This window comes from Zonotrichia albicollis, chromosome 6 (genome assembly GCF_047830755.1).
Source record: "Zonotrichia albicollis isolate bZonAlb1 chromosome 6, bZonAlb1.hap1, whole genome shotgun sequence".
Classification (NCBI taxonomy): domain Eukaryota; kingdom Metazoa; phylum Chordata; class Aves; order Passeriformes; family Passerellidae; genus Zonotrichia; species Zonotrichia albicollis.
The window spans coordinates 54,667,536-54,682,150 of NC_133824.1; the positions used below are offsets into that span (position 1 = coordinate 54,667,536).

A 14,615-nucleotide genomic window follows, 5' to 3' on the forward strand; every position below is an offset into this window, starting at 1 on the left:
CAGACAGTCAGTAGGGAATACATTGGTTCATATTTGACACACTATAATAATTACATTATCTTTCACACTAGTGAATACTTTGATTTTCCTTTCCCTTGCCCATCTTCATGCTTCAGACCCAGGGCTTGCAGGGGATAAGGAAAAGAGCAGCTCCACAGATGTGAGGTGAGGAAGGGCCTCCCTACCCGAACCCAGGGTGGCCTGTGGGTAATGCAGGGCACAATTCTGGGGCAGCAGAGGGGACAGGGAGAGTGAGTCCCTGCTTTTCATCCTGCTCTGACAGATCATTCTGCTCCTTCCCCAGCCCCACAGAGCCTCAGATCTATGAGCTCCTGCAGCATGGCCATGACATCAATTTATGGGAGTCCAGCAGAGGTAAGATTTTAGGGCAAGGACTTGGTATTGTACTTGCAGGGAGCCCCATGGCAGGAAGGAATGATGGATCTGACTCCATGTTCTCAGAAGGCTAATTTATTATTGTATGGTACTATATTATATTAAAGAATGCTATACTAAACTGTACTAAAGAATACAGAAAGGATACTTACAGAAGGCTAAAAAGATAATAACGAAAACTCCTGACTCTTTCCAGAGCCCCGACACAGCTTGGTCCTGATTGGCCAAAGAGCCAAAACAACTCACATGAATCCAATGAAACAATCACCTGTGGGTAAACAATCTCCAAACACATTCCACATGAGCACAACACAGGAGAAGCAAATGAGGTAATAATTGCTTTCCTTTTCTCTGAGGCTTCTCAGCTTCCCAGGAGAAAAATCCTGGGCAAAGGGGTTTTTCAGAGAATGTGAATGTGACAGATTTGAATCCAATCACACTGAGAACTCAGTCCAGGGGCTCTCTGTTACATTCTTTCTGTGGGAAGAATGCAGTCTAAAAAATAATTAAATATCTATCAATATCTTAAGGTTTTAAAGGTAAGGAAAAAAATCTTATGACAGAACAGTCATACCCAGCACTGCCTGGTTTTCACTTTCAAATAAAAACCTTATATCTTTCTTTTAGTAACAGAAAGAGTGTAAATGTACAGCGCCTTCAGAGATGACTTTACTCCTTAAAATTGGTCTTAACTGGACAGTTAGAAATGATAATCCAGTTGCTGGAGAAACAAATACCCAGAAATATCTTCCACTGAATCTGTGCCAGCACAAAGAGCACACTGAATAATTTCTTCTCGCTGTTCCTTCTTTCCCTTAACAGATAAACAAAGTTTTTAAGGAAGTTACATGGCATTCTTACCTGGCAAAAGCCAGGTTAAATGCACAAGGTTTTTGTCTTAACCTGCCAAGAAACATTCCCTGTGGCTGACCCAACACTTCAAACACGCTGAGAGTTCTTGTTCCTGCAAGCATTCTGTTCTGAACTTCAGGGCAGCCACTCTCAGCCCAACAGCCGCTCACACAAATACAGGAAAATACAGGAATCAGAAAATCATTGATGAGTAGAACTCAGCATAATCCAAAAAAAAAATCACTCTCCATGGCCACCCCAGTTTTGTATTTACCACCTTCATATTTTAGCAACACTTGGGGTACGGGGATTACTCTGTAATTAACCCATGGAGTTAATGACTGCAGTTAAGGTATTTATTTCCCTGCTGACAGACGTGCACAGGGTGCTTTGGGCCGAGGGGCTGCTTATCCACCAGTCCCTAGAAAAGGGATACAGGTGGTGAGCACACGGCCACGTGGGACAGGGTTTGTAATTACACTTTTGCACCACATCTCCTCGTACCTCTCTGCTTTTTTGCCAGACAACATCTCTCTCCCCATAGCGTGAAGACAGCACTGGTATTTCACCAGGTATTGCAACCTTTTGCCTGCCTTTGTTTTCCTCTTCATCTCAGAACACAAACAGAAACAGTCCTTGAAGTATATTTAGACTAAACTTTTTTTTAAATGTTAATTTTCAGGAATGTTGCCAATTCACTTTTAGCAGATGGTTTGCTATTTAATGTCTCTAGGCAGGCAGAAAAGCTTTAATCAATAGAATCAAAAGAAATGTTGAGAAATTACAAGCAATTTTACAAAATCAAAGGCATTTCCTACATATTGTCAAGCAGACAAAAATATATTGACAAGTTGTTACTGCAAGGAGCTGAGGAATGCTTCCCACATTACAACACTGAATTTCCTTTAACATGTTCTCCAATCTCCAGGTTTCCTCATAACAAGGCATTTTACCCTGTCATAAATTTAGAAATTCTCCAAGAGCAGCTTAATTAAGAAAAACCGCATCCAGGGCTGAGCAATTAAAAACCTACCCTCAACAGCTGGCAGTGCCCACATACAAAGCTTTACCTCTGCTTACTTCTTTGAACAAGAAATCAGTGGTGTGGTTCCCATTTCCCTGGGGGCCAGTATTCCACCTGCACCTGCAGTCAGCCAGGAAAAGAGGCAAAACAGGCAGGGATCGGCCCAGCCACCAGCTATCACTGAGTTACTGCAGAGAGCACTGAGAGCTGCCTGGAAACCTGATTCCAACACTCTTCAGGCAATACTTCCATCCTCTGCTCTGCCAGGCTGCACTGCCTGCTCCCGCTGCTGCCACACTCAGAGATTCTGCAAACACACTCCCATGTGCTCTAACCAAGCTCTTGCTTTTGTGAAAAATGCCTATTTTATGATTGGCTTTTGGCAAATATTAAAATGAATATTATATGTGTTATGTTAGAAAGTGATGCTGTATTAATTTTCTTAAGTAGGGTGTTAAATATAGTTTTAGGTTATACCATAATGTTAAAATAGAAACTATGCAGGATACTTTTTTTTCAAGAAAGGACTCACACCTGATAACAGCCACAGGACACCTGAATATTTTAGAGATAGAGAATTTATTGCTCCATTATCAGAACAAACAAACTTCTTCCTGCCTTGGTCAGCCATGAAGATGCCGTCAGGATTCAGAGGAAGAAGCTGACACTGCCCAGACAGAATCCTGTGTTTGAATGGAATTTATGCATCATGGATGAGGTGTATGAATATGCAACAGGTTACTGCTTTTAAGGGTTAATCCTCTGTTATCGTGGGTCCTTTTTTGGACTTATTTTGCCCAGAAAAGGTACCCAGACTGTCTGTAACTCTTTGTTTCTATTGTCTCATATTGCCCTAATCCTTATTGTCCAAAATTATTATTACTCTAATTATATTACTATTTTTATGACCATTTTATTACTATTAAACTTTTAAAATGTTAAAAACAAGTGATGGGCATTTTTCACACTTTGGTGCTTGCATTACCTTTCACAAACTCTTTCATGTAAGCCCCTGTCAGGCAATAGCAGAGCCCCTTCCTACCTCCCAGACAAGACATATGGATCCTTAGCTCAACCATATTTTCAGAGAGAGATATGATATAGAAAATATTTTAGATATTTAACATTTCCATATTCATGTACATGCAAAATTTTGTATTTAAATCAGTATTTAAATGAGAGTAATAGAATGAGCACTGTGAAGGTGCTTTAAACAAATTTTGTATCTTTTTATGTAAGAAAGACATAAGCTGTGCTGAAAACTCGTGTGTTGATAGAATTGCACTTATACGAAGTGTAACAATGAACCAATGAGATTTAAATATTTCTATACCAAAACCATTCCTGTTACAATGGGAGCAAGTGGGAATGATATGTATCCAAATGTCTTGTGTTGTCATCTTGTTGCAGCTTTCTCCAGTGTTGCAGCTTTCAGTGCCTAAATTCCCAAATGATCTTGGCACTGTGTACAAGTTTACACATCCCTTTGGAACTTGTGTTTGGGTTTTCCTACTGCTGGCTTGTTTGGTTTATGTGTAACAGTTTTGCATTCATTTTAAACTTGTACAGCTTTATGGCCACGTGAAAACATTACCTGAAATACCTCATTCTGTTACATCTCAGTTTAATGATGTCATAAATCCTTTATGGCTGACATCATGTTGTAAAGTCACAGAGTTCTAACTCTGAAAAAGCAGGATCAAAACAACAATGCACAATTATAATATTTAAGACCAACAGCATCACAATTTTGGTTCCAGGCCCAGTATTTTGCTTATAATAGTCTGGCTGCACGCAAAAAAAAAAATTCTTACTTCATTAAAGGTGCTACACATGTTTTATAAGATCCATACAAGCTAAAGCAAATAGATTTAAGTCTTTAATTTTTGAAGATTTGGGGTTAATTAACAAGAAAATATTTTTAGCAATCTACTGGATGTGAAATTGGTTTTGAGAGTGGCAGGAAAGCAAAAGGCTTTCAGAAGAGAATCAAAAATGGTGCATCACTTCTTTCCACTCCATGGAAACTCACTAGCACTAGTTTCATCAGTTTCAATAAAACCAGTGCAAAATCCAGAGTTTCTACTCAATAACTGCAAATTCATATCAACTAAGAAAGGATAAAACATTCAGGTATTCTTGTGCAGCCTGTAGCTTTTGCTGTACTTTTCTGCCCCTTCACCCTCCTTGTCCTTCAAACTGTTAAATGTGAACACATCTAATCAGAAATTCCACAGAAATTACAGCATACTACTCCCACACCCTTCACTTGAGCAACTTAAAATATTCCTGTTAGCACAAGCAGAAGAGGGAAAGGCTGGCATAACATGATCATTCCATATACAGCTGGTAAAATTACAAATACCTCAGAGAAAGACAAATACAGAGAACAAAGTTATTTTAAAAATGGTTCTGTGCTCAGTTCTGCAAGCCCTTTTTATTCTGTGCACAGAGAAATCCCAGAAGATGTTTTCTCCAACCCTAATTTCAATGCAATGATAATCCTGTAATGGATGAGTACAGACTCACTGAGTCTGCAGTGCTTGAAAAGTTTATCTGACAAGTTTTACTTTTACCTCCAGCATGCCAAATCTTCTTGCAAAGCCTCTGGCAAGTCATGACTTGATGCAAAAAGAAAAGCTTCAAAGCAATTTGAATCCACCATGAAAGCAGGGACAGGTAATTCTCTGCATTAGTTGGATGATTCATGAAAGAGATCTTTAGCTAGATTCAGATTACATATGAGCAAGTAACACAGTCTAAAAATCTTCATTATCTCCCTAAAATGAAGGCTGGAATGATCATTTATCTCTGAAGGAAAAAGCCCACAGAAATACTTTTTTTTTCTTATACTCTTCAGACAGCTGCTTATAGAAATCCTATTTTCTCAGAGATCACCTGTGACAGCTCTAATAAAAGAAAAATTCAAACATACACGTTTAAAATATGGGGTTTGATTTAGGAGATGGGAAATGCCAAAACCAAAACTGCAACAGGATTTCCACACCCTACTGACATTACTAACACCAGGTCACTGAGCTCCTGAATTTTTAGCATAAAAGCAGAGATTTAGGCAGCTCTGTGATATTTAAGATGGGCTAATTAAAATCTGCATGTTGGGAGAGTTATCTGAGCTCATACTTCAGGGTTCATGTCAGCCTCAAATTTGTGTCTCTGGCAGACGTGGCTACTGCAGCACACCTCAGCATCTCCTGGGGGGAAGAAGGGACCTTGTGTGTGATTCTTCTGAGCAGCTCCAGCAGCCAAATCTGCCACCAACAGTCTGTAAAAGTGGGGCCAAAGCAGTTCTCTCTATGCCCCTCCTCTGCCCTGCTCCTGCAGGCCTCATCCATAGGGGTGAAGGCTCCAAGTCAGGGCTTCCACTACACATTCACATGTGTAGTGATCACTGATCCACAATGATCACAGGACAGCTGGGATTCCTTTCAGCTGCCACAGCCCTGTTGTCATAGAAATAATACATTTTAAAAAATCTCATGCTTTTAAAACACAACTGAAGTAGCGAATATAGCAAGAATCCCTCACAGACTTGAGAAGACACATTGGCATTTTAAAGACCGAGAACTTCAAGGCAGCAGCTTGGACCTTCCACCTTCATATTCTAAAACAGAAATCAGAATATTCTCATATTCTGATTAATATTTTGTTAATTTTCAAAGCACTGGAGAACTGTAATAACAACCATCAGGTTTGCAGCTCCTAAACATCTCTGCCATTCCTTCAGAAAACTGAGGGTATCATGTTAAAAACAGAAATACAAAACAGCAGTTGACCAGAGAAAAACTGTGTAGAAAACAGAAACAAAACGTTGTTTCACAGAGAATATATCTGCACTGCACAACCATAGAATAGATTTAGATATATACAGGTATATAGATTTAGGTACATAGCACCAGGAAGTCAAAGCATTAAGATTCATGTACCTGAGAATTTCAGTGTCTATGCAGAGTATCTGTCCACACTAATCCAGTAGCTTGTTAGTGAGCTGTTTATCATGTTCCTAAAAGGAAGGAGCCCAGAAGTTTCTAAAGAGGCTATAGATAGCACTGCAAGGCCAAGGGCAGCACAGAAAACTGCCTCTGGAGATAGGTAAATGGAAAATAATACAGCAGACCAATAAAAAGGGATTTGCCTCAGAGGAATGAAGTTAGTTTTCACAATATGAAGTTAGTTGTCACTTTTGCACTAGTCAGAAATTAAACTTCAATTATTTTGTTAATTGTGGACCAGTAAATCCCCTCACTGCTCTGGACTCGGGGACAATCCCAAGACACCAGAGAGCCCAGTCTCCAATCTCCAGGCCAGTTGTGGCTGACAACATAATCTTATGGCTGCAGGCATTGAGAACAGCCATTAAGCAGCTCCAGAGGATTCATGTCCCATTGTGTCCCTTTCCACATTCCATACTGTATTAATAGCTGAGAATCAAGGTCCTGGGCTGTTCCTAAGACAAACAAGGATCCCCCATTACCCTCAGGAGGCAGCTAAGCCATCTTCAAACTGCCACAGCTGTCTCAACATTTGAGCCCAATGTTTGCTTTTTAAAATCACCATAGATTTTCTTTATACATCATGTCTCTAAGAGTCAAATAGATAACATCAGCTCACCCCACCACTCCCCACACTCACGCACACTTTCACAGGGTGACATTGATGACAAGACCTTTCTGTTGAAGGCAGAATTAAAGTAAACTGCTTCTGTGTATTGTCACAAGCAGTGGAGCAATGTTGGGTGGAGACTGGCAAAAACTGCCTTATGTGATGCCAGAAAGAGTGAGAGTCCAGCACCAAGCTCATCTCACACATTACACACAATTCCCAGCAGCTGTGTGTAGGTCTTGCTTTATGTTTCTTTTCAGATGTATTTACCTCTGTTCTGGTCATACAGATAAAAATCACTCGTTAGTACTGAAGTGGGCACCACAAGCTGGCAGGAAAACCCTCAGCTGGAACCCCTGCACAGCTGCAGGCTGCTCGTGCCAACCTGAGCAACACAGCCCAAAGTGACACCAGAGTGGCACAAATGAAGCACCGGGTGCAGCACCTGGAGCAGAACAGCTCTCTCCATCCCTTCTCAGCCCATCCATCCTCTGCTCAAACACTGCACTGAAAACCCCCCTCCTTCCACAAAGGCTGGGCCACTATGCAGAGATAACAAATGTCAACAAAAACGATATTTTTCAGAGAAAAATGCAAACTTTTCTAGCTTAGCAATGAGGGAATTTGTGGAGGTCATGGAAGTCATCGCTCCGCTCCTGATTAATTTTTTTACCCTTCTGTTGAAGACTTCTTTCATGTGAACTACAGAAATTGTCAGGACTGAAGGAAAAGGAATCCAGATCAATTCCCTTCCCAACTACAAAGCTATCATTCACCAAATAAAACTTTCCTTACTTCTATCAAAAGAAACAATCTCAAATCTGCCATGCCATTCCCATTGTATAAACCTCAAGAAACAGAGCAACCCAGATGACAATCAGAAAAATGGAAAACAAGTTTGAAAAAAGAAACCTCATTCTGAAGAAAACAGAATAATTCAATATCCACCAATGAAATCCAGTTACCTTAATAAGGCCAAACTAGCACTCCTCAGTTTTGCCCACTGCATCCTAACCCCAGTGACATAAATCCTCAGTGGAAGAACTGGCAAGAATGCAATTAGGAGGGAGCTGAAGATATTCAAAGAGCAAAAAAGTTAATTTAATAACAGTAATAACACACAATCAAGGTGTAGTCAACAGAATCAATATTAAGTCTTCAGTAGATTGTCCTTGAAATACCTACACCTCCAGTGTTGCTTGAAAATTTACAGCAAATTAAGTCTTCCAACTGAAATAACTATATTAAGGTTTCTTTGGTGTGCTCATCCCTAAGCATGGAAGAACATGAAAGTTAAATCCCAATTAATCTGCACTGACATGCAGCCATCTAGGAAGACTTGAGAAGTCACAGTCTAAAGAGGAAAAATAATGGGATTAATCCTGTCTCTCTTACATATGCAAGTAGCTGCTTCCATTGCTATTAACTGCATTGGGACAGCAGATCTCTGTGCTTGTTCAGAGACAGGGAATTCAGAGCCCTCTGCAGTGGAGCAAGAGCTGAGCGTTCCCAGGGCTCCTGCCTGCTGCTCATTTGTTTCTCAGAAGAATAAATATGTTGCAACATATAGTGATAAACATGCCTAATTGCTTTTGAGCTTGAGGGAAATAAGCTGAGGGGATTTAGCCATTAATTATTCCCAAAAGGGAAGTACCTCAGAAGTAAGAGACATGGTGGAGTGGCCATTTGAATCCTGGTGAGCTGGCTTTATGGAACCCAGCTAGAGTTAGTTAGCCAGGCTGCAAAAGACAGAAGACATCCTACTTTGTGTTTGAGATCAAGAAATAAAGGGTAGATAAGAAATGTGACATTTACTTACTCAAATTTTCCCAGGCTAAAATTAAGAATGTGGACTGCCCTAGTCCCCAAGCTCAAAATATGCAGCTTCTGAGAGCAAATCATTTCATCCTAACACCTGACCCAGGGACAGAATGAATGCCACAGTGGAGACATCTCCCTTGCCCAGCTGACCACAGACAGTGATCAGATATCCAGCTGTGGGATAGCTAATATTAGCTCAAGTAAATCCACACAGCAAATCATTCTAAGCAGCAGAATGAAAGACAATGTAAACAGCTCTTTTCTCACAAATTTCCCCAAGTCCATACAGAGCCTGATATGCCACTGATAAGAACAGACACAGCAGCTTGCAAGGATGGAGGACCAAAGTCCTGCTGGGACACAGACATCTTAGTCAACATCCATCAACCTTAAAAATTCAGCTAGTCCAGAAATGAACTGTGTGTTACAGCTTCAATTCAGATCTATCCTCTGTCTTTACTGTTTAGTAAATCTGCTTAGTCCAAGGGCTTGGGAGGAAGAATAGGTGAGGGCAAGGAAGCAAGTTCATGTCATAAACCTCACAGTCTATAACCTTTTAAGATAATTACACAACAAAAACATCATCTGATTAAAACTAGGAAGGCTGAAAAATACTAAAATGACATTGAGTAATAAGACAGGATGATGTGCAGTGGTGTTTTGAGTGATAGGGGTTTAATCATAGCTTAGTTTTTCAAGGAAAATTAAACTATGAACTACGATGGCCTAAAGTGAGGCTGTAGAAAATGACACAATTCTCCCCTCTAGATATTGTTTTTCACTTTGTCACTGATACAAACTATCAGATTAAGAGCAGCTTGCCCACTCCCCTGATCTTCCAACTGTACATATGATTTAGGATGAGTTTTTGGTGTCAGAGTCAATGCATGATGCATTATTAAGATGAAGGATATGTTGTGATCTGTCTGAAGCACTCTTGTACTGATTTTAATAACCTGAGAGTGTCTGGGGTTTCTTGAGCCACTTTGGTGTTTGTGAACTCAACAGAACACAGTTTTTCTACCCCATTTAACACTTGTTAACCTCAGCCCTCTAAGGTATACTTTCTGGGAATAGAGCTCAGTGCTACTCGCAGTCCATGTGCCACAGACCTCTGTCAGGCTTGCAAAGGGCTGCATTTTGCATCAAGCTACCCATCTGGTCCTTTACTCAGTTTCTTTCACACACATAAACACAACTAATCTCCACAAAACACCATCCTGTCTGCAGCCTCCAAAGGAGGTGGGAACTAGAAGTTTCTCTCAGTGGGCTGCGTGCTAGCATGGAGCATATGCCTCCTACTGAAGAGAATCTCCTTGGGACTGGTTGTGGAGCACTCAGATGTGATCAACACCACAATCTCACCACACACTGCCACAGAAAATCCTGCAGGTTGCCATCACTGCCAAAAGGTAAAGTCACTTGGCCAAAACCATCTTGTGTGCTGAGTCTGGCCACAAGCCAGGAGCTCAGGATTCCCAGGGTTCAGGCAGCTCAAGTTTCAGCATCCAGCTTTAGCTCCACAAGCTTCTTTCTGTGCCCTGGGATTTCCCTGTCCATACCATTCCTTCCGAACACCACGCAAACCAGCTTTGATTTCCTCTGAACCTCTCTTGTCTGGAAATCTCTTTTCAGTCTGATACTTTTCTTGCCGTGAAAATGTCTTTTTAAAACACATACTTTAAAAGGGTTTTTTATGAAGGCATATCCTATTTCTTCTCATTTCCAGGACACTTGATAGAATATTACAAGATTGCAATTTATATGCTAAAGGAATTCCCAGATGGCATCTAATCAAACAATCAGAAAGCAAATTAAAATGAAATATTAGTGTAACCCCACGTGTAAAATGCAGCAGCTATAGCTCTCTGGCATTTGCAGGATATCCTATGGAATGTAATTCTATTACCTGTGCTAACATCATGCCTGTTGGGCATTGCAGAACATCTGAGCTACTGAGACCTCTGTCTGACACAAAAAAGAAGTGGTCCAAGGAAAAGTTTAATAGCAAACTACAGATAACCCTTATAACCATGTCTACAACCATTACAGCAGCTGGTTTACTCCATTTCTGGCAACAACTCTCAAACATGTCATTTCTTAAAGCTGGCCTTCAATTTCAAATCAAACCCAGTCAAGCTTGGGATATTTATTTCAATAACTTCAGTGAGTTTTGCACCATGACCCAGAATTCACAGTATCTCACAGTTCTGAACAAAATCTGATTAAAGTAAGACCCTATTGTGCAGTATCTGCCACAGGAATTCCTGTGAGTACCCCAGTTATAATTATTTGGCAAATAAAAGTACAGAAAACCCACTCTGAGCTAAGGATCTGTGACTTTTATTTCATTCATTTATCTTAAACACTAAGTAGTTTCAATAAGGCATGAGAAGCTTGTAAAGCTTTTATTTTAATACCCTAATATTTTAGTACTTATCACCAAACTGTTCACTCAGTTAATTTAGAAAGACCCTCTTCAACTTTAAAAGAAGCATTATTTGAGGGAAAAAAACATCTCGTTTGGCTTATAGATAATGACCAAAAACAAAAGCTTATGCTCTAATCCATGCTATACCCTCCCCTGATTTAAGTGAACCTTTTCTCTACTACTCTAAGAACTAGTGACCAAAGGCACCAATATGGTTAATTTCTTTGAAAACAGTCAGTTTCCTTGAAAATAAACAAGGCTATTTGAGTTTCACACCAACAAACATGAAGCAGTCCAGCCTCATACGGGAAGTCAATTAACTTTGCCTACCTTGTTCTTAGCCAGAGCCTTTTGGAAAATCCCTGCCTTCATATGTGCTTCCACAGTGCACTCCACTGGCACACAGACAAGAATACATTTGCTTTTAAAAATCCATTTCAGGAATCAAGACAAACTTAAGGACTGTATGATAAAACTTGAAGAAGCTGCTGTAACCCATTCTCCAGAGAAAAAAAGGGGAAAAAATTATAAAAGCAGCATTTACTTTGAACAAGATGAGAAGACTATCTGAGATACGAGTGCACATACAGAATGAATGATGATAAGCCATATTTAGAAAGATATTAACACAAGTCAAAGGAAAGTAGCTGGGCTTTAATAGCACTACAAAGTTAAGTGCATTGACAAGCAGGGAAGCCCAGCACACCTGGGGCTACCCAGCCCGCTCGCTCCATTTGCTTCATATTCCCACAAGACCAGTTGGTCAAAGCTGCTTGGAAGTGAGCAAGGGTTTTTGCACCTTCATCACATGGTCTACTCTTCTTCTTCAGGTTTAGGAGAGACTAGAACTGGGGTTTGAGTGTTTGGTGGAGGTTATACAGAAGTGGAGAAAGATGGTTCATCTAGATTTTGTACAGGTTCTCACCTACCCCCAAGCCTCATCACCAACCAATTCACTTGGCAGGCTGAGAGAGAGACGGTGTGATGCCATGCAGATGATGAAAGTATAAAGGAAGACACTAAAGATCCCCCAGTAAAGCAGAAGTCATGTAAAATCCCAAACTCATAGGAAATAATCATATTCTCTCCCAGTGCCTCCCCACTTCAACCCTCCTCCCAGGGCACCCATTACAAGGCAATCAAATTAAAAGGCATTACATAAAGAGAGATCGCCCCAGTTATAACCCCAAGAGGCTCCCGGCACCACAGCGGCACTAAGGGAAAACCTTCATAACCCCAAGGAACACAGAGACTCAGCACGGATTAGCAGAGCCGGGCTTAAAGGGGGAGGAGAATAAGAATTCCACTAGCAGCAAACCATTTTGAAAAATAACAAATAGAAATTAAAAATAAAAATATTTTAAAATAAATAAACAGCAGGACGAGAAGCGGCTCTTGGCTCCGAGCCCCCCGGCGGAGCCCTGTTCGAGGAAGGCAAGGCAGGAGCTGAGGGCGGCTCCAGGCCGAGCCCCGCGGGCGGGGGCGGCTCCCGCAGGGCCCCCGGCTCCGGGAGGCTCCTCCGGCCATCCCGCACGCTCCGGGCTGGCTCCGCCGATCGCGACAGACACGACAGACATACACACACACGGCGGGAGGGGATGGAGCCGCACACGGCGGGCGGAGAGGGCGAGCAAGCGGGGGTGAGGTGGTACCTTGGATGTGCTGCTTGATGACATTTTCCAAATGGTCCAGCCTTTCTATAATCCTTAAAGTGTCCCCTTTGTCTTCCTCTAACTTTTTTTCTGAGATCGGCTCCTGCACTTTCACATAAACACTGGCAATGTAGTTGGTGACCCAGCCCACGTACAGCAGGCAGACGATGTTAGTCATTCCACTCAAAATCACGCAAGTGGACACTAAAGTTTTGGTTTTCCTGGTGCACACCATCCTGAGATCCCTCCATATAGCTCCAGAAATCCTGTGATCCAGAAAACAAAAATAAGCTGCGACGAATAAAAATCCTTTTCCCCCTTTCCCCGAAACGGAGACCACTCCGAAGTCAGTAAATTTCCATGCAAAAAGTTCTCCGATCCACAGAATAAAAAATACTTGTCGCCTACCTAGGAGGAGCGGTGGGGGCAGGGAGGGCTGAGAATTAGAATCCCGGCTTTGAGCACATGAAAATCGCGGAAAGTTTGCGATGGCAGCGCCGAGAGCAGACAGCGAGGCGTGCCCGCCGCCCGGCTGCCCGCTGCCCTCAGGCACCGCCCCCGGCCCCGGGCATCACGGACGCGGCCAGCCCAGCGCCCGAGCCTGGCAAACTTTGTTCCCAGCGCCGCCGCTTCCCATCGCCACCGGCCGCGGCGGAGCCCGGGCGCCGGGAGAGCCTGCCGGGGAGCGGGGCTGGCCCGGGACTGACAGCGCCCGGCTCCAATGGCAGCGGCGCTGCGCGGGGCCGCGGGGCGGGGATGCGGCGGGGCCCACCTGCTCCTCGCTCTGCACCGAGCGGCGCCGCGGCCGGCACGCCGCCTCCCTCCTTCTCTCCCTGCCTCCCTCCCTCCCTGCCGTGCCCGGGGCTGGCTGCACAGGATCCCCAGCCTGGAGCAGCAGAGGCGGCAGCCGCCGGTGCCGTTCGCTGCGAGAGCAGCGCTGCCGCCGCTCGCACCCAGAGGCGTCCATTTGCCTGAGCGGTGAAAACGGAGACGTGCCTTGGGCTCCCAGCGACCCCCCAGCACTGCGATGTGTTCGGCTTTGAGCCTCTCGGCGGGCCCGCTCCCCGCCGAGGTTGGGCTGGCAATGCCGAATGGTTGCGCGCATCCGCACCGGCAGCCCCGTATCCGTCCGTTCATCGCCTCCCCCAGCTCCGGAGGGACACGCTCTAGCCGAGAACATCCAGAATTAGCTTCAGTATCAGGGGCAGAATCAGTAACTCACAATTTAGTTCAGCATACCCTGCTGCTTTCCTCTTTTCACCTCATATTTTACATTATTTTTGAAAGCACATTAAAAAGCCAAATTCCTCTCAATATGAAATCTCACGCATTTGAGAGAAGGCACATGATTAATCTTTTCCATTCCTATTAAATAGGGACTTTTGTTCTATATGAGATCATTTTCTTTTGATAGTTTCACGACAGAAATATAACCAGCATATCCAGTATTAGAAACAATGAAGCACGTGTTAATTAACATTCTAAAATTATTTTAAATGCTTATCCAATGAAAGCAAGAATATCAAATGTTGCGGATTGACTGCGCTGTGTAGTCACGCTCCAGAACTGATTGTGCCACCAGGGTTTGCCAGTGTGCAGAAAGCCCAGCAAGGTGCTAGGACGTACTGCTCTGAAGCATAAACATGTGAGTGCCCAAACTCTTCAACAGCTCCAATGTACACTGCAACATCTTAAGGGAAATAAAAGCAGATGATTTGTCTTAGGTCTTCGGGTTGTTATTTTTAAATAAATTTCAAGCAAGACCCAGTATTCAAGAGAGAAGGCTGCCAAACTGTCCTGCCAAAAGGCAGAATGATTT

At 42.8% G+C, this 14,615-nt stretch overlaps 1 protein-coding gene across 4 annotated transcripts in view; it reads right to left on the minus strand.

The window, feature by feature from the left end:
• Window positions 1–13,933, minus strand: part of GALNT18 (polypeptide N-acetylgalactosaminyltransferase 18) — a 219,198-nt gene extending 205,265 nt beyond the window's left edge. Inside the window, exons 1-2 of one of the 4 annotated variants that reach the window (XM_026795841.2) lie at window positions 13,793–13,933; window positions 12,797–13,062 (exon numbers count right to left, since the gene is read on the minus strand). In XM_026795841.2, coding sequence (XP_026651642.1) covers window positions 12,797–13,031 — 235 coding nt within the window. In that variant the 5' untranslated portion in view covers window positions 13,032–13,062; window positions 13,793–13,933. Of the gene's footprint in view, window positions 1–12,796; window positions 13,522–13,792 lie in introns of those variants that run through there. The other 3 variants (XM_014269928.3, XM_005491083.4, XM_074543839.1) reach the window with 3 other exon arrangements.
• Window positions 13,934–14,615: the final 682 nt, after the last annotated feature.